The sequence below is a fragment of the Pogona vitticeps genome, chromosome 10 (assembly GCF_051106095.1).
Source record: "Pogona vitticeps strain Pit_001003342236 chromosome 10, PviZW2.1, whole genome shotgun sequence".
NCBI classification, from domain to species: domain Eukaryota; kingdom Metazoa; phylum Chordata; class Lepidosauria; order Squamata; family Agamidae; genus Pogona; species Pogona vitticeps.
The window spans coordinates 26994752-27019492 of record NC_135792.1 but is presented as its reverse complement, the minus strand read 5'-3'; the positions used below and the strand labels follow the sequence as shown (position 1 = coordinate 27019492).

General features: G+C 47.9%; 1 protein-coding gene across 2 annotated transcripts; it reads left to right on the top strand.

The window, feature by feature from the left end:
- Positions 1–410: 410 nt before the first annotated feature.
- CSNK2A2 (casein kinase 2 alpha 2) lies at positions 411–23685 on the top strand. Of its 2 annotated transcripts, XM_072980555.2 has the most exons (12): positions 411–545; positions 4821–4932; positions 6745–6846; positions 7290–7340; positions 10586–10645; positions 11504–11587; positions 13222–13332; positions 14080–14181; positions 15830–15930; positions 17408–17556; positions 19151–19244; positions 23256–23685. In XM_072980555.2, exons 1-11 carry the CDS (start codon positions 442–444, stop codon positions 19225–19227), a joined length of 1053 nt encoding a protein of 350 aa, XP_072836656.1. In that variant the 5' UTR covers positions 411–441; the 3' UTR covers positions 19228–19244; positions 23256–23685. The 2 variants fall into 2 exon arrangements, with proteins under 2 accessions (XP_072836656.1, XP_072836655.1); XM_072980554.2 differs by lacking the exon at positions 23256–23685 and having other exon boundaries at positions 19151–20489.
- The last annotated feature ends 1056 nt before the right edge of the window (positions 23686–24741 follow it).

Below are 24741 nucleotides of genomic sequence, written 5' to 3'. Positions count from 1 at the left end.
CGCTGGACGAGAGCCGGCCTGGCCGGCGGACTTTCTCGCCACTCCGGGCCGGGCTGGTGGGCGCGTCGCCGCCGCCGAGGAGGAGGCCAAGGCCGCCCGCCCGCCCGTCTGCCCATCCGCCGTCGCTGCTCTCTCTCTCCCTCGCTCTCCGGCCCGTAGGAAGGCCGCCCGCCCGCCCGCCTGCAGGCCTCCCCTCCCGCGGGGCCCTCGGACAGCCTCCGCTCGCTCGCCCGCCGGCCGGCCGGCCTGGCGCCGCTGCTCGGGGGAGCCGCCGCCGCCGCCGCCGCCGCCACCGCCGCCTGGTCTGCGGGGCCGCTGCTGCTGCTGGGCCGCCGGTGGTGGGGCTCCTCCTCCTCCTTCTCCTGCCGCCGCCGCCCTCTTCCTCCTCCTCCTCCTCGCCCGGTGTCCGCCCGCCGGCCCCCGCCTTCCGCCGCCCCCGCCATGCCCGGCCCGGCCGCCGGGAGCCGGGCCCGCGTCTACGCCGAGGTGAACAGCCTGAGGAGCCGCGAGTACTGGGACTACGAGGCGCACGTGCCCACCTGGGGGTAAGCCCGCGCGGGGCGGGGAGGGGGGCCCTCTGAGGGGGGGCTCTCTGAGGGGGGCCCAGGCCTTTGGAGGCGGGGGCGGGGGGAGGGTTTCTGCCTAGGGGGTGCCCACCCACCGACCCCCGCCACCGTCCCTCCTGAGGCCAGGGGGGGGGGAGGGCGGCTTCCCTGCCTCGCCTCGCCCCTCCCCACTTGGCCCCGGGGGTGGGGGGTGGGGTGGGGGCTCAGAGCCTGGAGCCGCCCCCCCCACCCGCCCTTTGGAAGACCCCCCTACACACACACACACACACACACACACACACAGAGATGCCGTTGAACTTGCCCCCCCACACATACACCCCTCTTCCTCTCACCCCCCCAATATGAGAGGCAGGTGCAAAACACCGGGAAGCGTTTGGGGATTTCCGAGGAATGATGAGCCAGTTATTGACCCGGCGGAGCTGGTTGGAGGATCGCAGCCACCCCACCCCACCTCCCCACCCCGGTCCCTCTGCCCGGTCCCTCTGAGGCCCGCTAAAGAGAAAGAGTGCATGTATTGGGAGAAGCCGTCGAGCCTTTTTGACTGGGGAGGATTGCAAGGTGGAGCAAAAGCCTCGGGTGGGGATGGTTTACTTTGCCCCCCCCCCGCCCTCGACCAGGGGGAAGGGAGCAGCTGCGGGCACCCTGATGGGGCACCCGGTGGTGGGATCGTGCCCTGAAGCCCTAAGGATGGGGCCCGAAGGAGACTAGGGTGGCAGGTTGCTGCGCGTTAAGGTGGGTTTTGCTCTCCACACCGTTGCTAGGAGTGGAGAAGGAAGCTGCGGTGGGGATCTGTCACAGACAGGCTTGCTGTTCAGTTGTGAGAGGATTCATGAAAATAAGGTCCGAGAAGCCGCTCAACCTGTGGTCTCCTTCCAAATGTGAAGGTATTACTTCTGGAATCCGGGCAGGCCAGGTTCAGGTGCGCCCTCCCGTTCAAACCCTTTCCTGCTTTGCCTTTGCAGGAAAGAGCAGGCCGGTTTCCCACCTGGGCTGGAATACTTTCACAAATGACAGGCTTTCATTACATCGTTTTAGAAACAGTGAAACTGGGATTATAACCAGTTTGGTCACGTTTCAAAGTAAAAGCTGCTGATTATTCTTATGAATGCAACGGAGAGGCTGTGGCCTTGCACAGGGCTGTATTTGTGGGTGGGTGGGCGTCGTGCACATGAGAGAGATGCTAGTATCCTTGTCCCTCTCAAAAGGAAAGTCGCGCCAAAACCTTGAGGAAGGTTGGGTGTTTGACCAGACAAGTGTTCTTCATTTTTATGGCAACCATTTTGATTCTTGTAGTAATTACAGCCACATCTTCTATTATAAAACAGCCGCTGATTGCTTAAACTATACTGAACTATTGTATTGGGGCCCTTTACATGGAGCAGAATTCTTCCTAAAGGAGGGCACACTCCTGCAGCCCACAGCTTGTGTCGAACCCGGCTCCTGGGGCAGAAGAGCCAAAATGAAACAAAGGTGGTAAATGTCACTCATGTCTTAAGAACTGCGGATTTGCAGCCGCTTCTCTCCTATGCATCTAGCGAGCGACACAGCAGAGTGCTTGAAAACCACCTATGGGCTAAGTAGACCACAAATTGAGCATGAGTGAAAAAAGCTAAAGCAAGTGTAGGCTGCATGAGGAGAAAGAAGTGTTTAAGAAACAGGTCAGCAATATGTCTAGAGTGGCCGGGCTGGTAACGTATCTGGAAACCAAGCCTTTGGGGAATAGTGGAGGATGCTGGGGTCTGTTTAACCTGGAGTACCGAAGACTGAGAGGAAGATGATACCTTTATCTATGTGAGCGAGGGGGGGCTGTCACATTGAAGATGGCACATCCCTTGCTTTCTGAGCCTTTAGTGCAGTGGAGGCAAACCTTTTTTTGGATGGAGTGCCCAAAATGAAGGGGTGGGGAAGAAACCAGTGGCTGCCGTGCCGCCCAGAAGACCAGAACCGGAACAGGAAGTGCCAGATTCCTGGGGAATCATGGGGACATACAGGAAGTCAAAGGGGGAATCATGGGGACGGACAGGAAGTTAAAGGACTCAGAACAGGTATAGAAAGGGGGAATCCCACCTGCAGCCACTTCAAAAGGTTTGTTTCCTCAAGGGTCGATGGGCCGCTCACTTGCGTGCCAGAAGAAAGGGCTTCGTGTGCCGGATGTGGCACGCATGCCATTGGTTCGCCATCACTGCTTTAGTGGGTAGGACCCAAACCACAAGATTTAAATTAACTCCTCTTTTAAAAAAAAAATGGAAATTCAGACTAAACATTAGGAAGAACTTTGAGATGGTAAGAGCTCATCAGAGGGAGAAGGCCCCACCTCAGCATGTAGCCGACTGGTGGTTTTAAAGCAGAGCTTGGCCGTCCACCCATCCGTCTGTGGGGGATGCATTGGCTGTAGATTCTTACCTTGGCAGAGGGTTGGACTAGACGACCGCTGGAGCGTAACCTGAAGGATTCTGTAGCTGCAACAAGCCCGGTCCTGTTTTGTCTGTGTTGAGGAAGGAAGGCTCATTCTGCTTAGGTTAGCCTGAAAGACGCACATAGGTGGCTTCCGTTTGCTGGTTTGTTTTCTGCTTGAGGAATCAAAGAATGGAGCTCGTCACTGGTATTTACTTGGGGTGGGAGTTAAGGTATGAGAAAGTGCATTGATGTGCCCTTCTTTTCTGAAGGGGGAGGTGGTTTGTGTCATCTCAGTTCCCTTTTGATTTAAAAGAGGATTGTGTGTTTGAAAGGGTTGGGATATGGCTTTAAGAATAACATTTTGCTTTAAACAAAATAGTGGGTGTATTTCTTTTCTCTCTCTCTTTTTTTTTTTTTTGGAATTCAATTTTTTACTTCATTTCCCCCATACATCCTGCCACCCCCACCGCCCAGTTTTATCCCCCCAGTAACCCTGTGAGGGAAGCTGGTTTTTGTGCTTGCCTCGGCCTCCCTTAGTAGGGAGCTTCGCGGCCAAGGGAGGGCTTGAGCCCAATCCTCCCTTGCCTGCCTGCTGTGCTGTTCCCAAGACCTTGTGGCAGGTGATGGAGTCGGTCTGAGAAACAGAAAAGGGGTGGATAAGAAAGGGACCACGCGGTTGTGCGGCAGAGGATTTGCCTCTGCAGAATGGCTTTGGGCTGCTTTTCAGCAAGTCTCATTGTAAATTATTCTCAGATAGTATCTCTACAAACTTTGCATTTTACAAACGTTATAAAAATATATATGCAATTATAAGTGGGAATGGTGCTAAAAATAGGAAAAACACAAGAATATGTATCGCCTCTTATTATAATGGACACTTGGGTGCAAAATAGCAATCATAATAAGCGTTGATGTTTTCAGTATTTAAATTAAGGGCAAGGTGTTTGTTTTTAGTTATCATTTACAGTGGGGCCCCGCTAGACGATTACCCCACAAAACGGGTAATCTGCAGGACAATGACTTTTTGCAATCGGTATAGCGATTCGCAAAACGGTTTTTCCTATGGGGGATTTCGCTGGACGATGATTTGGTCCATGCTTCGCAGACCATTTTTCGCAAGACGACGATTTTTACAGCTGATCGGCGCTTCTCAAAATGGCTTCCCTATGGGCGATTTTCACTGGACGATGATGATTTTTCCCCATTGGAATGCATTAAATGGATTTCATTCCAATGGGGAATCGCTTTTCGCCAGATGATGTTTTCGCAAAACAGAGATTTCAATGGAACGAATTAACATTGTCTTGCGGGGCACCACTTATATTTTGGTATTTAGCTATCTGCCATCCCTTACCTCATTGTTAGAGTTGTGGAAAGAGAGAGGCTTGCCATAGAGAACGGCAAGACTTGTTTTTTTCCCCCTTCCACTCTGGGCCTTTTGAGAGGGAAGTTGTAAGTAAGAGCACTGTGCCTCTGGTGTTCCTCTTTTGATCCATCCCATCTATTTTGTTGCAACGGATAGGGTGAGCATCTCACAGAATGAGGGCTCTTGCATTGGTTTGGTTTGTCGACGGATAACCAGAGTCAGCGATTCGGAGGTTCTCTTCTCCTGTTTAATGTGTAGACTGTTAAGGTGGTAAGCCAACCAGTTTCTTATTTCCAGGCAGTCACAATACATGGAAGACAAGAATGGCCTAAGGGAAGAATGTTCCCCCCCACTCCACTTGTTTGCAAGGCCTGCCTCTCAGCAGATGCCCTGTTCATTGCGCTTTGGTTTCAAGATGCTTAGAGCAGAGGGACTGGAGCAGAATTTCAACCTGGTCGCTTCACAGTTGTTTTCCTCTTTACTATCTGTAGTAATCAAGACGACTATCAACTGGTTCGGAAGCTTGGCCGGGGAAAGTATAGTGAAGTCTTTGAGGCTATAAACATCACCAACAATGAGCGAGTGGTTGTGAAAATTCTTAAGGTGAGTTGTGGTTGGACGAAATCGAGATACCGAATTGTGTCAAAGTCGGGCAGAGTTATTCCGATGAATGTTCTCGCCATCTCTTTTTAAAAAGTAAATCTGCAGTTGGAAGCCATTTGTGAAAGAACAGCATTTTCCTGTAGTATTGGAATAGCAGAGCTCATTCTGGCTGCATCTATTGGGTAGGGCTTACTGAACAGGACAGTTGTAAAGCCATGGCAACTGAATATTGCAAGGCCCGCAGGAACTGCCATCAAGTAACCTCTTGGTTTAAGAATTGCCCTGTAGGCGATCCGGTGGATAGATTTTGAAAGATAAGTTTTCTCCTGGTGTGGCAGATCCAGTCCGTGCTGTAGCTAGTGATGCTCAGACATCTTGACATTGTGTGAAGGACCAGCGGTTGAATATCATGGCATTTATATATAGGAGCGGGCAGTGTGAAGAAGAAGGTGCGCCTTTTAGGTGGTGCTCCTGAGGCCTGTACCAGATCCCTAAGGGACGGTGTGCCTCTCAGAGAGCTTTTTCCTGGACCTTTGTGGTGCCTCAAACGGGAGGAATGGTAGGCTATCCACATTTTTGCCCTAAAGTCCCACTCCTCCCGCGTTAAGCTTAGCCGATGTTTGTTCTTCTCTGTCATGATGTGTATGGTAGCCATAAGCAACCCAATATTTCCATGCAGCCCAGGCTGTGGGATTCCATGCACCTTCCCTTCTCTGCCAGACTGCTTGGTTTCCATGGTAGCTGTGGAGGAAATGAAGGCTCTTCCTTAAAGTCTAAGGTCATGGAAACGCTGCAGGCTGATGAAGACAAGACTGATTGTGCTGCCTTCCCCCACCGCTGCTCTTGGTAGAAAACCTTTCTAACTGACCTCATAAGAGGAAAGTAACATGGATTTCCATATGATCTGTCCGGGGGGGGGGGGTACTCCTTCCCTAAATCATAATCAGTGTCAGTACAAGCCATTAGCATCTCACCAGGTTTGTGAAAATGCTTTTCAGGCCAAGAATTTATTCACAAGGCTGGTGTATGTGGTTGTGATACTACCAGCCAGCCTTGCCTCCAAAACCCAGGTGCCCTGAATCTGGAGCGGCTTCTCCCCTTGATCTAATCTGCTGTTGACAGGGAACTGTTGGCTTCCCTAGCGGTCATGGAGCTATGGGAATGGCTTGGGTATTGCTGTGAAGTTGAGCGCAGCCGCTTGCCCTGTTGCGAGGCTTTGCTGTAAAGTCTTCCATGAGGACAGAAACCCACAGTTGACCAGCTGTGGGTGTAGAAATGAGTCACGCCTTGTTCTTGGCTAACATTTATGTTGTGGAATTTAGGGAATAAACTGGAAAGCAAGAAAGTCACTGATTAAAATCTCATAACGGCTCTGAAGCCAACTGTGATTTCTCTTCCTTGGTCCTCCTTTTTTTCTGTGACGAAGCTAGGGTTACTTTGATTTTGGAGCGGTTGTTAGGATTTCTAAGATGATTTTCAACATTTGAGAAAAGTGCCATGCAAATATTATTATGGTCACTTAACTATGGGCAAAAGTGGTTCAGCTGGGTGGCCTTGGGCCGGCTGCCCAGTCGCAGAGCTGCCCCCAGAAGAAGGGAATGGGAAACCACTTGTGAGTCTTCTCCGCCTAGGGAAGCAAAATAGACAGTGTCATTCCAAAACGATAGACCACCAGCTATGTTCTTATTTGCCTTTTCCCCCCAGTCTAGAAGTGATATTTTGCAACTGATCTGTCGTAACTGTTTGCCCTATTGCTGGGCACAAAGGGATGCTGGAAGAAATCTCACTTCTAATCACCCTTATGTATTTAAGCCAGTGAAGAAAAAGAAGATAAAACGAGAGGTTAAGATTTTGGAGAACCTGCGAGGTGGAACCAACATCATTAAGCTGATTGACACTGTCAAGGATCCAGTGGTATGTGTCTCGGGTGGTTGGGTCAGGAGAAATCCTCTGCCGTGGGGCAAGGGCTTGCTGTGATCAGAAGTAATTGTAAAGGGAGGGCAGCTCTGTCACATGAAAGTTTAATGATTCATGGGTGTATTGTAAATGAAAAAGCGAGGTTTGGATTTCATTGTATCAGGGATGAATGGTTCCAACACAATATTTCATCTTCTTGGTTTTTGAAAATCTATATTTTAATCCACCCTGAACTTTGGGATAGGTTCTGGAGTGGCAAGGAGGATCCAGTAAACGCGCGTGAGGATCCAGCTGTTTTCATGTTCCTTAACAGAGGCATTGAACATTCTGCTAGCAGAGCCTCCTCATTTTTGAATTACCCAGCGGGCTTTTTGGAGTAATTGGGGAGGAGACAGGTTTTGGAAAGATAAAATTAAAGGGTAGCCCTTTCTCTCTTCCAGTCAAAGACTCCAGCCCTGGTGTTTGAATACATCAACAATACAGATTTCAAGGTGAGTCTTCCTTTCTGTTTGCCAGAGAAGAAATGTGGCACAAGGTGAAACAAGGCTTTGTTCTGGTGGAAGGATGAAATGCGTAACCTTTTGGATGACTTGAGGGAAACTGGCTGCAAACAGCCACCTGCCTTTCCTTGTGGCTTTTGTGGTGCAGGCTTGGAGGGAGTGGCGTAAGTGGAGTTCTGCTGCATTTCCTAGCAACTCTGTCTCGACCGAGCAAAAAAGTGCCTTGCCGCTTTTAATTCCATGTTAATCCCTCTGCTGTTTACAACAGCAGTGTTGACGAGGATGGCAGTGTCTGGATTTTGAAAAGAGAAGTGACTTTTGGAGAAACATGCAGTGCTTGCAGTTTGGGGGGGGCGAGCAGTTCAGGAGCCACATATGCAAAATCAGAGAGGCTGGGAAACTTTGATTCCCGGTGGGAATCATTGAGTTGCACTGGTCAATGGGGTGTATAACCTTATAGAAAGACTAGTGGGTCTAGTCCAGTAGAGCACAAAGAGACAGATAAACCTGCAAAAGTAAGAGGAACAAACCACTGCCCAGAATCATGGCAGGTGGGAATACTGAGAGTTGAAATTGCAGTATTGCACTGGCCATTTCGTGTTGTCTTCCCTGGCTAGAATTTCGAGGTTGATCTTAGTAGAGAAAGAAATGAGGGACACAGGATCAACCAGGACTTTATCCACTCTGACATTAACGAGGCAGATGCACATTCAGGTCACAACGAAGTGACAGCCTTTTTAGTTGCAGTAAATGACTGTGGCTCGAGGGAAGCCGTTGCACAACCAAATCCTGGTGTCTGATACAACAGTGGAGCATTGGGGAACAGTAATCGGGGGGGGGGATTTGCTATGGGATGTGAGATAAAGTATATCAAAGTGGGACGTTGTCCAGAACCCCCCCCCCCCCAAAAAAATCCTGTCTAATTTCCAACAAAGGCATTTATTAAACTGAAGTTGACATGGATTGTTAGGGGAATCGGGTCTCTTTAGGACTTTTGGAACTGACTGGAAAATGATCGAGGGAGCTCAGCTGCCTTGTGTCTCATGGGATGAGGAAGCATACTGAGAAGCTCGAAAAGGGGGCCAGACGCTTACTTCCTTTCGAAAGAAGGGTTAGCAGAACGAGGCAACTGAAGAAGGACACCATGCTGATCAAGCCAACATAACTGCTCAGTTAGGAGGAAAAGACTTGAATGAGCGAGTTTTCCGGCACATGTAGAGGATTCCACGTTCCTTCTAAGGGTATCTGAAAGAAAAAACTGGTTTTGAATCTGAAAAGAAGAACCCAAGAGGCTCTTGGAGGGCCAAAGTATGAAAAAATTATTGGAGAATGAACACATTTTGTCAAGAAGCTGAACGAATACTTTACATGACTTTGAAATGGGGAGGTCCGTGTAGAAATGCCCATGCTTGCCCTTCCTCTGAAGGAAAGGGTCTGGAGCATGCATCCGATAGAGGTACTGAGGTGCAACTGAAAGGCTTCGGCAGGTTTGGATAGCAGAGAAGGCCTCCTTAATCTCAATAGAGCAGCAGTTGCCTTACCGCTTTTAATTCCGTGTTAATCCCTCACCCGGGTCTTTCCCAACAAAAAGACCAGACCAGTTGTCACTAAATTCTGTTTCCTTATTTGAGTTCTAAAGTACGGCCAGCATAACATCCATGTTTAGAAACAGAGCTAGCAGGGACCTAGGACATTTAACTAAAAGGTTGGAAAGCATTAATTAAAGCTAAAATAAGGGAAAAAACGTTGATCCATGCCAAGGAGCAGCTGGTACAGTCCCTCCAAAAGGTGTTTTACCTCCCAATCCAGTAGAAACTGTATATCAGTAATAAAACATGTCAGTAGCATTAATACAAAGTGAGCACATCACTGCAAACCTGGTGGTTATAGACACAGGTTTAACATAAGTTATAAAACTACAAGAATTGCCAAGGTAGAGTTTTATTTTTATTATCAATATATCAGTGTCAAAGTTTTAAATATGATTAATACAAAATGGAGCGCTGTTTCGAACCCCAACAGTGATAGATACTGAATTAACAAGTATTATACCTAGTCAATATCCTGTCACTTCCCATGCAGGGAAAAAATTAAGCCTCTTTCTGTTTTCCTTCTGTCCAGTAAATAACATCAGTTCATTCATCTGCTTTTAAAATACCTCCAATGCGTCCAGAGCAGTTTACAAACCTGTGATGAAGTACAGATAGCAAGCTAACTGGTGTATTTCCTCTGTGGAGAGTAAAAGGGCATTGCTGGCAAACGAGAGCATCAGTTACCTTTGAAAAGGAGCAGACGAACGTGCTCCAGGTGTTGGGGTCCTTTTCCTGGAGTGGATATGGGGCAGAGTGGACCTCTGCAGTTGTGGGAAGGGACCCCCTGCTCATTTCTGTCTCTGCTGTGTGCCGTGTTTCCTGCTGGGGAGCCGATGTTTTCATATTGGGAGTTGTCTGTAGACAAGGCTGGGCCTGCCGCCTAGCGTCTCGGGGATTGAATGGATGATATCCTTGCCTAGATCATGGACAGTTGGAATGATTGTAGCTGAGGATTGGTGGATGGAGAGAGGTTGTGTTCTGCCGATTGGTTTGCCTTGTACTGGGGTAAAGGTAAAGGTTCCCCTTGACCTTTAGTCCAGTCATGTCCATCTCTAGGGGGCGGTGCTCATCCCCGTTTCCAAGCCGTAGAGCCAGCAATTGTCCGAAGACCGTTTCCGTGGTCACGTGGCCAGTGTGACTAGATACGAAACCGAGGTGGTACCTATTTATCGACTTGCATTTTTACATCCTTTTGAACGGCATTGTTGGGAGGAGCTCGGACAAGCAATGGGAGCTTACTCCATCGTGGGGATTCAATCTTACGACGGCGGGTCTTCTGACCTTGCAGCACAAGAGGCTTCTATGGTTTAACCCGCAACACCACCACATCCCTACTGGGTTAAGCCCAAGTATTCCTACAGCCTGATCAGTCTCTTTTCCCCTTCCCGTGAATGGGCCCTAAGAAATGATGGGCAGAAATCCATACTGCAAAGGCTTCAGCACCGTGCAGGTGTACTAGCGAGGAGGTTTAGCTACAGGCAGCAGATCCTGTGTGTTCCAAATGGAAGCCCAAATGGTGCAGATAAAAATACAGTAGCCACTGGATTGCCATTATGAGATTGCTGGAGGCAACACGGACTTTCAGCTTTTCAAAATGATTGTTTATTATTTTCTCTTTTTTTTTTTTTTTCAAATTCATTTCAGCAACTGTACCAGATCCTGACGGACTTTGATATTCGGTTTTACATGTATGAATTGCTGAAGGTGAGTATCAGAGCAGCAGTCTGAAAGGTCACTCGAACTGCCTGGCATACTACACTTTCCCCACGGGGAGTTGTATAACAGAGGAAGATCAGATTTAATCAAGAGTCGCATCAAAGAAAAGCAGAAACTAATATTCAGCTGTTATTGCAGACGTAATGAACAGATTTATTAGTTTGTTAGAAATATTTGGCCAGAGGAGCCCCCAGAGTAGCTTACAGGTAAATGGGGGGGGGGAGATGGTTTGTAGGTACATGGTAGCATGTGGTCCCTCTTCCATGTTTCTGGCCACTGGTGTCTCTTCCCCTCCAAAACTCACCCTCTGCTGTTGAAATCTAGCAGTGGAAGGGGTTGCTTAAGACAGAAAGATGCATTGTTTGCCTCAGTGTAACCAAAACAAGTGTTTCCTTTTCAGAGATTGAAATGGAATAACTTCCTTTGCAGAATTCAAGCAGGGAGGGGGCTCCTTGTGCTCTGCTCAAAAGGTGCAGCACAGAGGAGAAGAGACAGGGAAGGGGGAGAAACATAGAGGAAAGTCAGCCCCCCCCCCCTTTGGGCTTGCTCTGCTTTTCTTCTTGGAAGGAGTCGCTGCAAGGCAGCCAGATGTTTTCAATCTTCCCTCAACAGCTGGGACAGAAAGAGTTCAAAGTGGGGAGGGTCCAGACGTGGCCGATCTCTCGGCTGAGCCACAGAGGGGGGCGTGATTCCTGTTTCTCTTTTGGCCGCAGCCAGAGGGATTGGTTGCTCAATGCCAGTTGTGGAGAGGGCCAGATTCTGATGAGAGGAAGCTGGCTTCCGGGGAGGATGAATGCTTTCAATCTTTCTTTACATCCGGTGCTGACGTCTGTCTGTCTCTGTCAGGCCTTGGATTACTGTCACAGCATGGGGATCATGCACAGAGATGTCAAGCCTCATAACGTCATGATAGACCACCAACAGAAAAAGGTAAGGTTCCTGAAACGCCGCCAGTGAGGCCCCTGCGTTTTGTAAAGTTTTTGGAGCAGATTTTAAAACCCCCGCCCTCTTGCGTCCCCTCACATTTTGGAGGTAGGCGACGATTGCAGGGTGCCTCACACGACGATTCTCAGAAGCGAAGCACTTCCTGGATGTGACTCTCGAGCTGCTGTCACGAGGGGTTTACGGATCTCCTCAAACTAGTGTCTCAATGTTCAGCTTCCTCTTCTGAAAACACAGGTGTTTCGCAAGCAATTTCCCCATGCGTTTCAAAGAAATATAACCAGGAATTAAGACGTTTGGCTTCTCTTTCCCTGCCAAAGCCACTTACTTCCCTGCTTTGATTGGGGTTACCGCCTCTCAATGATTGTCTTCTAACACAGAAATAGGCAAAGATAACAGAAGGGATCACATAATCAGTAAACCAGACGAGAGTGGCGGGTGTGAAACAAGCACGATTCATAAAACAACAGTACAGAAAGTTAAAAAAAAAAAAACAACCAAGAACGCATTTGAAGTAGCAGAGAGTAGCAGAGCAGAATAAAGCCGCAAAAGCTGGCCAAAGTCAGGAAGGTTCAATCAGCTGCCTAAAAATGGACAAAAGAAAGAGTGGCAGGTACCCGTTCAGAAAGGGTCTTGGAGGCCAGGTGCCACCACTGAGAAGGACTTCTCTGTGTCCCCCCTTTACATCACCGCACAAGAGCCAACGTTTGCACTCAGATGGCAGCCCAGAAGGCTAGGCAAGTTTGAGGTACTCTGGACTGAAGCCGTTTGGTGGGCGGAAAGGAGAAGCAGAATCCTAGACAATGCAGCTGCAGAGAGTTGCAGCTCTGGGGCAGTGGGGATTAATTTGTGGATAGAAATGCTGGGGCTGGGAGATGGCCTGCCCCCCTGTCCCCCGCCAAGCCCAGAGGAGCGAGAAGCCCCTTCCTGTTTCACTCCCACCCTTGCAGATACTCTCAGCCAGTGGCCAGGCCTTCCCTGGGCTCTCCCATATCTTCCTTTCCAACCCTTTTTGTCGCCTCTGGTCAGTTCTGGGAACAGATCAAGGCCAGGAAGTTTTCATTTCCTTCAGCCTTTGTCTCCCTCCCGCTGCTGTTTCTGCTTCTGCAGGCTGGGCGTTCTCTTTCGGGAGATGGGGAATGAATGGAAGAGAAGTTTCTTTGGTCTGGGCTTTCCTTTTCTGTTCTGTGTTAAAGACTGTGGCTCATGTTGTTCTTGTCCTCTTGGGAGACTCTGGAGGGTGAAGCAGAAAGTGTGATGTTACGCCCGGGAACAACACTTGTGTCGTCTGTCAGGTTTCTGGCCCTTGCAGCTGTCCTTGTGCGGTGACACCGAGGGGGCTGTTGCAGCTTAACTGTGCGCTTTTGGTCTCTCACAGGCACAGTCTCTCGCACGCAAGCAGCCAGTGCCTGTTTCCTGGCATTCAGTTAACTGTGCTGTTTGGTGTCTGATGATTTAGGCTTAGCAAAGAGCCCTCCCCCCCTCCCAGGAGGAGATGATGGGGGTCACCGCTGTGGGACTTGCCTTACAAGGCAAAGGTGCTGAGCACCAGCAAGCTGTGTTTGCGGAGGGTGGAAATGTGTCCAGCAGGTTTGTTAACTGGCTGCCTTGTGTGTTCACAGTTGCGGCTCATAGACTGGGGTTTGGCAGAATTCTACCATCCAGCTCAGGAATACAATGTCCGCGTGGCTTCGAGGTACTTCAAAGGGCCGGAGCTCCTCGTGGACTACCAAGTAAGTCTCACCCTTTGGCTTCATCCTCAGCCGGAGGAACTAGGGGGTGTCCGTGTAGCCACGAGGTGGCTAGGTCCAAATGGCTGTGTACACGGTGGGGAGGGGCATCCCTCTTATACGGCAGAGCTGGAAGGGAGACAGCGCAGGGCGGGGTGGAAAGAAGGAGCTCCTCTGGAGTAGTGGTTAAAAGGTGGGCCCATGACTGGAGAAAGCCCTGAATCCCACAGGGTGGCCTTGGGGCTTCCCAGCCTTTGAAAGTCTGACTGGCCTCGTAAGGATTTTGTGGGCCACCTTGAGCTCCCCGGAGTAAAGATGTCATATCAATATGACGAATTAAGGGAAGAGGGGATGGTCAGGTGAGGGTGGAGTTCTGGAGATGGGGCTCCAGAGAAGAAACTCTTCATCGGGACCCCCTCGGCCAGGCCAGAATCGTGCATGCAAGGCACTGCCAAGCCCAATGCTGCTCCAGCGGATTGGGGCCTTTCTTGGACACAGGTAGCAGGAGAGAGAGAGGACCAAAAGTTTTCTGCATCCAGGAGGGGACCGCGGGGACGCAGGGAGTCTTCGTTTGTGCTAAAGCTTCCTTGTAAACCTCTTCCTCTCTAGAGACTGGAGCCCAATGCATCTCTCATAGCTGAGGCCAGTCGCTTCTAAAGAACTGGGCTTTTGAAATCTGTGTTGTAGCAATTTGAGGACAAGACAGATGCCTTTTCCTGATGCTTCTTTTTGCTTCTCCCTTTCCCCCAGATGTACGACTATAGCTTAGATATGTGGAGCTTAGGCTGTATGCTGGCCAGCATGATCTTCCGAAAAGAGCCGTTTTTTCACGGTCAAGACAATTACGACCAGGTGAGGAATGGATATCCAACCGTTGAACAGGTCTTCCTTCTTCCCAGAGGCAAAGACGGACCAGGTATTTAGCAAAGGTGGGCAGGTCTGTGCTTTTGGACTACAACACCCAGAAGTCTCTGCAGCTGCTCGGTAGGGCTGGGGGCTGCAATCCAAAGCAGGCATCTGCCCCTCTCTGCTACTTAGTCCTTGGTGGCAAAAGGAGGTCCCAGCTTGTAAGGTGTGGCTGAGGTCTCTCAAGGAAAAGTTGTTGTTGTTTAGTCATTAGTCATGTCTGACTCTTTGTGACCCCATGGACCAGAACTTGCCAGGCCCTCCTATCTTCCACTGCCTCCCGGAGTTGGGTCAAGTTCATGTTGGTCACTTCGATGACCCTGTCCACCCATCTCATCCTCTGTCGTCCCCTTCTCTCCTCTTGCCTTCACACAATCAGGGTCTTTTCCAGGGAGTCTTCTCTTCTCATGAGATGGCTAAAGTACTGGAGCCTCAGCTTCAGGATCTGTCCTTCCAGGGAGCACTCAGAATAAAAAGTAGGTTCGCATAAAAGTTGAAGAGGAGCCTTGGGCCTTTAGCCAGACCACTAAGGGCCAGGATCAGTGGTGAAGCTCGCTTCGTTTGTGGCTGCCTGGTGGCAGTCTCAACCTTCTCTTGCTGGAAGGTCTGTGAGGGGGCAAGAGCCACAAGCCCTTGGCTTAAGGCCCTGTGTCATGGCAGCTGTTCCAGAATCGGTGCCACCCGGTGTGCACAGAAGCCCTTGTGAAAAATGGCCCTTTCAGGGTTTAAATGTTGAATGAGTGGTCACCTGTAAAGGATGGTTAGCTGTGGATTTTCTGCTTTGACAGGAAACTGGACTAATAGACTCTGCAAGTCCCTTCCAGCTCTGCAAGTCTAATCTTAAGGGTTGTTGACTGCACGAGGAAATGAAAGTGTCAGTGCTCTTTCTCACGTGCTTCTTTGACATTTACTCCCCCCGGTTGTGGCATCTTTTTATCTTTGGCATCCTCAGATAATTTATACCTGAAAGGTATAAACAGAAATCCGGTGTGATCCTGGTGAAATTTGGGTCTGAGCTCCCCTAGGGCAGAAGTGATCAAGCAGGGGTACCCTTGGCAAGGGAGAGCCTAAATGGACTTAGACCTGATTTCCCCTCTGGAAGCAGCACACAAAATATTGCTTTGGTATGAAATGGCTGGACGTCTTGACCTGTTCAGTGGGTGACCTGAAAGGGATGACATTTTGGTCCTTGCCCAGTGGTTCTCTGCTCCTCCTTGGGTGTAGGTCTCTAAAAATTTTAGCTAGCAGAAGGGATCTTTTCACTGGAGGTGGCAAAAATTGAACCTGGTGTGTTGTCCCTGCAGAGCATCTGCTGAGCTTCTAACCCTTCCGGATCTTTCCTTCCATGGGAAATAACACATCTTTCCCACAATATGGCAGGAAAGGGGAAGGGAAAACTCTTCCTGTAGTACCCAGAGTGCATCCAGCTATTGCATCGGGTCCTGGAGAATGTGCAGCTTGCCTCTGCCGGGCCCCTTCCTCTTACCCCTTGCGTGGGCCACTTTCGAGTCGCTTTGTCACAGGGAAGGAACAGAGACAGCAGCAGCAGTGTGAGTTTTTCCCCCCGTTACTACACGTCTGTTATTTATTGCAGTTGGTTCGGATCGCAAAGGTTCTGGGTACAGATGAATTATATGGTTATCTGAAGAAGTACCACATAGAACTGGACCCCCACTTCAATGACATCTTGGGACAGTAAGTTCATTGTGGCATCTTTGTTGTGTTGTGTTGCTGGGGGTGGGGACACCTTACATAAGCAACAGGGTGTCTTCACTCTATGTGTGCTAGAAAAAAAAATCCAAGCATGGTAGTTTGGATGGCAGGGCATTCTGGCATCTCAGTTTGTGAGAGAGGTGGGTACAAAGGATCCAGGTTCAATCCCTGGCATCTCCCATGAAATAGCCCCAAAGTACATCTCTAAAAAAAAAAACCCAGTCGTATCAGGAGTAAGTGGTTTTAAAGGCAGCGGGAAGGGGGGGGAAGGTCAAGAAGAGAAGGGGGGAGGTCAGCCAGATCCTTTTTTCTGCTGTAACATTTTAGATAATTGATGATTCCCTGTTTCTGACCCTCAAGTGCATGCATCTAGTTTGACCTTTAACAGCTGCACGCTCGCTTTCCATACAGCTTACATTCAAAGTGTGTAAATTAAGAAGTGTTCAGGGGCACAACATCCCCCCGGTTATGTCTTCATATCCCTGTGTGGCAGATGCCGTCTGAAGACTTGGACAGACTAAAATACTTGGGAACTCTGAGGGTGTATTCACAGTAAACTCCATGGATTGTTTTTTTAAAAAGTTGAAAAGTAGGAATTTTATTTATTTTTGCAGAAGAGGAATGGCGGTTGTTAGTGTGTCACAGTAGAGCCAGCAAAGAGTCTTGAAAATTCACAACTTTTTGTTTCCTTGTTTTTGTGCGTGGGGCATTCAGTGTAAGCTTTTGTAGCTTGTCACCCAATTGCATCTGGAGAAGGTGGGCTGCGGTCCACGAAACGTATGCCAAATGGAACTTAGTTACCTTCAGGGATTTTACACTGTATGTGTGATTCAGTTGCAAAGAAATATACTTAATTAATTTAGTGCTGTCAGGTTGATTCCGATTTATGGCGACGTTTCTCCAGGTCTCCTAGGTATCAAGTACTCAGGAGTAGCTTACCAGTGATGGTAATACATACTAGGAAGTAACATAAAAGTAATATATTTAGGTCAAATGAAATAGTATTACAGGGAGGAGGAGTCCAGACTTTTCTGTTATATGATGGAATTTGTCAGCAGAGATAGATTCTGTTAGCAAAAAATACATTCACTGCTTTTTTAACCCAGAGGAACACTCTTGTCTGGTAGGTTTAAAAAGGGAAGTGAAGAAAATCTGCTGAAAGAGATTTTAAATCTAACATGCCAAGTAATTGACTATAAATTGGATTGCTATAAGCAGAATTTCCCTCCATTAGTGCTAGGAAGAATGAGAAAGCTGTGGGTTTGCATTTCAGTGTCAACTTACTAATTTGCGGACCCAGACCGAATGCAAAGCAGGACATGCTTTCCGAAGTTTGATAGACTTGTACATCTGTGGTTGTAGTTATGCCTTCAGGAGGTGTGGTATGAAACTTGACAGTCTCTCTTCTGCATTCTTCAGGCTTCAGTTCCCCAAACTAACTTCTCTTCCCTGCTTGTAGACATTCACGGAAGCGTTGGGAGAACTTCATCCATAGCGAAAACAGACACCTCGTCAGCCCTGAAGTCTTGGACCTTCTGGACAAACTTCTGCGATACGACCATCAACAGAGGTTGACTGCCAAAGAAGCGATGGAGCACCCTTATTTCTGTAAGTCGTTTGGTTGGCGCAGAATGTCCGATGGAACTGAGCAGGAAAGTCAGGGCGTTTGTTCACTAGTTAGCCTTCTCAAAGCTTTGGCTGAAGGTTTTGAAGACGTTACACTCACAGGGTGGTTAATACGGGAAATCAAAGACATTGCACACCTTTGTCCTTCAAAAACAACTAAGAAACAAAAAAGCCTTTGAGGTACATTGAAAGTCAGTGCAATTTTGTTCTTGTAAGGTGCCACAAAACTGGGTTGCTACAACCATCAAACATCAGCTAACACTGAAATTAAGGTTCAGGAATATGGGGGCAAAAACCTTGTGAATTTCGGCAGAAACCTTTAAGAAATAGCTTTTTGGCATTAGAAGCGGCAACCTCAATTTTGGAAAATGCTAATTTTTCTAAAAGTGCCCTAGGTGAGGTTTAATGGTGGCTGTTTAATTAAAACTGTATTTTGAAATGTTTGTTGCCTTTGGAGAAGTTCTGAAGTTTCTATTTTCTCTATTCCTGCCTGAGTTCAAGGTCTTTGCGGTTTGTAGGCATTTTCTACTTCTCCACTCCATTAGATCAGTGCCCTTAGAAATTCCTACAGGATTTGCTGAAGCACCCTGCTTGCTTAGTATGTTTGCAGGAAGAAACCTTGTAGGCGTGGAAATTCCACCCCTCCCGTCAAATGTGTAAAGAGTGCTTTGCTTCAGCAGGTAATGTCAGACCAGTTCCTGCAGTAAATCTTGGAAGGAAAATCCCCTCCAGGACTTGGAGTGAGTCCAGTGGGGAGTGAAGGTCAGCCACCCACCGGAAAGGAGGCCCGGGTAACGGGGCCGTTGTGGGCAATGCAAGCATGCTCACCCAGGGCTCCCTTAGATGGAGTCCTGAGGACAAGGGGGTGGAAGCAAAGTGGAGTGGGGAAAATATTAAAGCTGGCTTCAAGCAAAGGGACCTGCAGTTTCTTGAACTGGGTGTCAGAGATTATGCAGAAAGGTGGTCTCTATGCTTCAGGATCTGGAGCTGCCCCACGTTTTATTGGCTGGCTTGAGTGTCTGTGCCTTTTCTCTGGGCTCATTTACTTGGATACCAGGCGACTAAGCAAAATATATGAGCCGTTGCAAAGAAGGGCAGGACAAGACATTGGCTGAAATGAGGGTTAACTAATTTATTGTTTTATTTATTATGTATTTGTTTGTATCATTTATGGGCCTCCTTTTTCCTGGTGAGAGGAGACCCAAAGTAGCCTGATAAAGTTGAAACAAGTGATAGTGAAAGCATAGTAAATTAAAGGTTTTTTTAAAAAAAACCCAATAAAACTTGCAATAATAATTAAAACTCCACTGATTAATTTAAAAGCATTAAAATATTAAAACACTCTTAGAAAAACAATACCCCCCCCCCCCCCCGACAAAACTAAGGTCAAGTCGTGCCTCCCTGGCCCCAAATTGCTGTGCGTGAGCATCTCCAGAAAGAAGTGAAGATGGGAAGGCTGGCATCAGGTGGGTCTCCCTCTTGACCTCATGTCTAGGATTGCCTTCTGTCTCAGCTTTCCCCGGGTTGTTCCCTTCAGAAAGGTCTGTCATTTTGGTCTCTTCTCTGCTTCCTGCAGATCCAGTCGTGAAGGAACAGGCCCAGCCCACGTCCGACAGCCCCGTGCTCTCCAGCAGCTTGACAGCGGCACGATGAAGTTTGAGGAATGACGGGTAATTCCAGAGGTTTACAAATACAAACACGCACCCTTCAGTCACCTAGGGAAGGGATGAACCCAACCCCTGTATACTCAGCAGAAGCCTCGTCTGGAGGGGGGCTAGGACTTAGCCTCCCCTCTTTCCAGCACTGACGGCTACCCCAACTTTCTTTGTGTGTTACCAAAGTCGTGATCCAAACGGTTGCACAAGATTTACAAGGATTCAAGGGTGTCACCCAAGGTCTGCGCAGTTGGCTCGGGGTTGATTCTGCAGTCTCCTCCTCTGCCTGTCCTCTCTGGCCATTTCCCCCCTTCCTCCACTGGGCAGCCTTCGGGTCTCTTCCCTTCCCACACCCTCTAGAATGCAGCATGCACCCCATAGAAACAAGCCCTCTACTTCGTGAAAGCCTGTAAGCAACGGGTGGCGCCCTCTCTCTGGACGTCTGGTTTTTGGCCCCTGGTTGGTTTGTTCATTCCCTTCAGTTTATAAAGCAAATCTTGTAAATGGTTGGAGTCAGACAAGCAGATAACTTTCAAAACCCACTCAACAGGCAGCCATTGGGGAGAATCCCCCACCCCTCCACCCCACTTTCCACGTGGGGCAGTGCCTGCCTTAGCAAGAGAAAGGATGGTTCTTTGAGGCAGAAAGAGCGTGTCCTCGGAAGCACATTCTCATTGCTAGGAAAGCCAACGTGGCCATTCCCCTCAGGTTCCCCATGCCGATCTGGAATTGCTATAAAAACAGCAGCTCTGAATGTGTGAAGAAGAAGCAAAGAGGAAGCATGCAGGCAAGAGGATCCATTGGGAATCTTGGAAGCCAGAAATAGTGGGGCTGTTTCAGAATTGGTCTGCAGCGACCTGACGAAGGGTCAGCTCCCTTTTTTACACACTCAGCCCACGGTTGGAGTAGAATCCTCTCCTTTTGGGGATGTGTGTGTTAGATGTTCCTTTTGTTTTTCCATTGGGTGGAAACAATCCCCAGAGTTCAACCCCACCTTTTTTTTTGGGAGGGGGTTTATATTTTGTGATTCTGGTGACTTCATAAACCTAAATCTACATGTTTTAGTCACCACACATAAATGCAGATTTTTTTTCTTTCTATTGCATTGTCAAATATTTAATTTTAACTAACAAGGTTAGACAGTTTCTGTTTGAAGCATCTGTTTACATTCCACATCCCGGTAACAACATGTTAGCATTGATATCAGGTCAGACCCATTTGTACAATTCACTGGAACCAATAAATCTCTCTGTGTACAAACGTGTTGTCCTGGAAATTCTTTGGAAAGAAAAGTTGACTCAGGGGCTGTAGTCTCACCTTCATCTTTAAATCTTATATTGCTCAGTAGAGTGTTGGATGTGGAAGACAAGAGTTTGAGTCATGAGTCTGTGGGTGACTGGGTAGGAAAATACACTCCAGTTTGATCACAGTTTGACACCATGTTTCACAGATTTTATAATGGGAGTAATTCTCAAAAGGCTCCATATGCCTAAGAGCTGGGTTACTACTCAGCTATAATGCACCTACCTGCTTTCTTGAGATGCATCCAACAGGGATTGGATTTGATGATCAGTAGAGTCCCTTCCTGCACTGCAGTTCTAAGATGATGAGGATGGTTAGCGTTTCCTTTCTCTCCACTTCATAGACTGCTTTCAAGCTAAAGTTTGTGCCGGACAGCTTCTCTTACTGCTGGTTATCACCTAATTGTTTCCATCAGATAAAACACATAACCTGAAGATAAAATGTGAAAATATATTCAGGACCTTGCAGATGGTGTTTCAGTTTGCAAAAGGAAGGTTTAGATCTTCCTTTTTTGCTTCTCATCATGCTATCCTAATTGTCACTCATTCTCTACGCCACGCATCTCATGCCACTTTATTATTTTGGACGGTGAGGAGCCCTTTCTTTTGGGGAAAAGAAAAAAGACAGTAAGCTCAGATTTATGGTCAAACAGGAGTAAGGATGTGCAGCTTTATTGATAGCAGAAAACAGTTTGTGTATAAAAGCTTGTTTTCTTGGAACGGAACAATTTATATATTTCAATGACGAAAGTTCAAAGGTGTGAATCCTGTAGAGGTTTTGCACACTGCTATACACAATCTCAACTTTATTGATCTATGTGGTTTCCAAAGTCCCTGGTTTGAATATGCATGTTCCCTTAACTTGGTTTTACTTCAAGAAAAGTAAGTGTTGCATAATTTAATTGGCAAAATATGAGTCGTTTGCTTCTTAGGAGCAAGGAGGCTATTGCCAGACTTTGGCTTGCAGCATCAACCTTATCTAAAACCTGTCAAAAGAACAGATTTTTATGAAGCACCTGCTTCACTTCTTTAGTTCTTGGGCCCACAGATGTTTTCAGCCTTGAATAAGATTTTGCACTGCCTGTGACCAACTATGGGCATGGCTCATTTCTTTTCTGAAAATGTGGTGATTGGTGCGGTTATATATTTGCACAGTAACTAAAATAAGATTTATGGAGTACTTCCAAATATATGTTAAAATGAATGTATAATTTCTCACATTTGCTCCAAAAGGTTGGTTGGTATTGTTAGCCTTGCATTTCAAATGAAGGGTGAAGGAAGGGGGAGAAAAATTAGTAGAGGTGAAACTTGAGCCGAGGCCTCCGAGCACTGACACCGGACAGGCGGAGTGGGCCATTAGAAAGAGCAGGGGCAGTCGTGTTGGGGAGGTGATCTCGTTTCATACCAGGTCTGTGGCATTTATTACCCTCTGAAATCACTGATGCCCATCCCAGTGAAATCTGGCTGCAAGGGCCTTGCCTCCTACCTCTCAGGGGTGTTTTTGTTTTTGTTTTGCCTTACTTGTTTCTCTTTCACTCAGTGACAGATTGCCTTTTAGGGCCACAACATGCGACATTATGCCCCAGTGCATCTATGGTAGTTTGCCAGACAATGGCCTGCTGTGCTGGGATGTCATGAGCCCGTCTGTCTCCTCCTGCCCATTACTGTGCTGGCCATATCTCAGTGGTTGTCCAATAGTTATTTATTTGCTAGTCTAAGCGCTTCACAACATAATAAAGCAAGCAAACAAATGGCAATGAACATATAAACTGAACAGTGAAAAGATTAAAACCAATTGACATGGAAAGGACCTTATCTCTCTTAAGTACAGGGCAAGAGGTGTGACATCAAGCAGGGTCCTTGTGGAAGACCGTCCTACAAAGCAGTGTTTTGAGCTGCCTTCTCAGAGTGAAGGGAATAATGTTTGACGCTGTTCAGATTCGTGGGTGGGTGGGAAGGAAATAAGGGAAGAACGTGATGGAGGTGTTATAAAATTATGCAGGGTACAGAAGACTAGAACCCAATCTAGTCATCAACTGAGTGGTGGGAGATTCCAGAGAAAGAAAAGGAAGCTCTGTATATAAAAATTTGGATTTGCTATTGCAAGGGACAGCCCTCAATGTGGATAACTTCAGAAGAGGACAGCAAACTCAGAGAAGGTGATGCATACGGTTGGTCACTTTGCTAGTTTTGACCTATAAAGCCCGATATAATTTGGTTCCAGGCTGTCTGGAAGGACTGTATCTCTCATTTGCATCCTGTGGTGGATTCCAGAATTGTTTTGGTGGCCAAAAGGGCTCCCTTTTTTATTTGTTGTTGTTTTCATTAACAGTTGATGGTGTGAATCAGCGCTGTACAGTACAGTATATGGTATTGTCAAGCCGAATGTAGCCCGCCAGCCTGCAAGGTGGCCTGTCAGCCCATGTGGGCGACCCCACTGTCTTTTTTGCCTTTTCATGCTTTCTCCGCCTCTGGCAAGGGTCAAAATCAAGAGGCTAGCCAAACTCCTGGTGAGCCACCCCTTTCTTGACTAGTGGGCTGCATTCACTTTGAGGCATTGCATGCCTTGTCTGTCCAGATCCGTGGCAGGGCTTGGCCAATGCAGATCCGTGGACCCATGTGTCCAGCTGCCTCTGGCCCTTATTTATTGTACTAATTGTTTTGGCTTTGCGGCACCTTCCAACCCTGGCTTTGCATTTGATGCTTGCTTCCCGTCTCTCCCTAGGTCTCTCTGATGCTGTCCCTCCCAATTTTCCATAAGCAGAACAAGAACCAGATCAAACGTCTTAACCCGCTTGTGTACAGCAACGGTGGTGTGCACCTTCCAGATGTCCTCCCAGCGGCAGGTTGTGGGAACAGGGCGGCGGCACCAGCAGCACCAGCACCACCCCGATGATATAAAAACACAAACCCTAATTTCTGCGTCAGATTTCCTGTTGACCTCTTCCTCACCAGGAGAGCCTAGAGAAGGTGACGGGTATGCAGAATGATTGTTGGCTTAGGTGGCTTCCCAGAACACAGCCCAGCTTGGACCCCTTCCAACAAACTGGCTCTTATCCTGCAGGCTGGAGGAGGAGAGGAGGGAGGCTCTGTGGCATGATGGACAGTTCTATATTAAAAATATTATATATTATTGAATAAAAGTTTTAAAAGAAGTGTATGGAGAGTCTTAAGGATGGACAAATGATAGAATTACAGAGATGGAAGGGAACCCGAGGGTTGTTGAATACAACCTCCAGGCATGGAGCAACATTCAGTAGATGTAGACCACTTGAGCATGTCCTCCATTGATCCCTTCTGCCTAGCCTCCAGGGAGTAGGCCCTCTTTGTAAGGAGAGGCGTTCAAAAAGAGCTGTGAAGGTTCTTATGAATTCCTTCATAGGTCCCAATAAAAAGATTCAGGTACAGAGCCGTCATCTCCCTGGAATTGCTGCCTGATCACCATTGTTCTAGTCAGTAGGACATTTGGAGAGTAGTATCTTGAGAATAGGGTATCTGAAAAAAATGTCATCTGAAGCAGCAAGCCAAAGAAAAAAGGGAAGTGAGTGAGAGAGAGAAAAGATGGGGCAGGAGTGGGGCTTCTTATATTAACTTCCCAACACAGCTACCCCTGCACTCCGCCTGAGTGGTGGATTTTCTTAGAGCCTCATAGGTTCCGATGGGCGGCTTTTTTCAAAATGGGTTGCCCTATCAAGAGGTCAGGTGGCCATGTGCACAACGGAACAAGAGAGAATGGGAGGGAATATATAACAGACGTTTGTGCAAGAGTGGAGTTTGGGAGCTGCTTTGGTCCCACTGGTAGTGGCCGTCCAGAGCCCAAGAGATTCAAGGGGACAAGGTGCAGAACAGCAGAAGGCCTCTCGCACCAGCTCTCCACCACAACACCCACCACCCAACCATTAGTACTTCTGCCTTCTCTGAAACCTATCCCAAGAGCTCAGAAATATCTTTTTTGTTTTTTAACTACTATTGCTGACTGGCTGGGGGATTCTGGGAGTCATAATCCACAGAAAGAATACAGTATGTCTGTGCTCCGATCTATCCTATGTACTAGCCACACTTTTTAGTAGCCTTTCTCTAGGGCTTGATGTGCAGGTCTTCCCATGAGATGCCAGAGATGGACCTTTGTATCACAAATCACTGCTGAGTCCTCAGGCTAGACCTCGATAAAGCTTCATCCAGGGGTTTCACCTCAATCAGGGGTTGGCAAC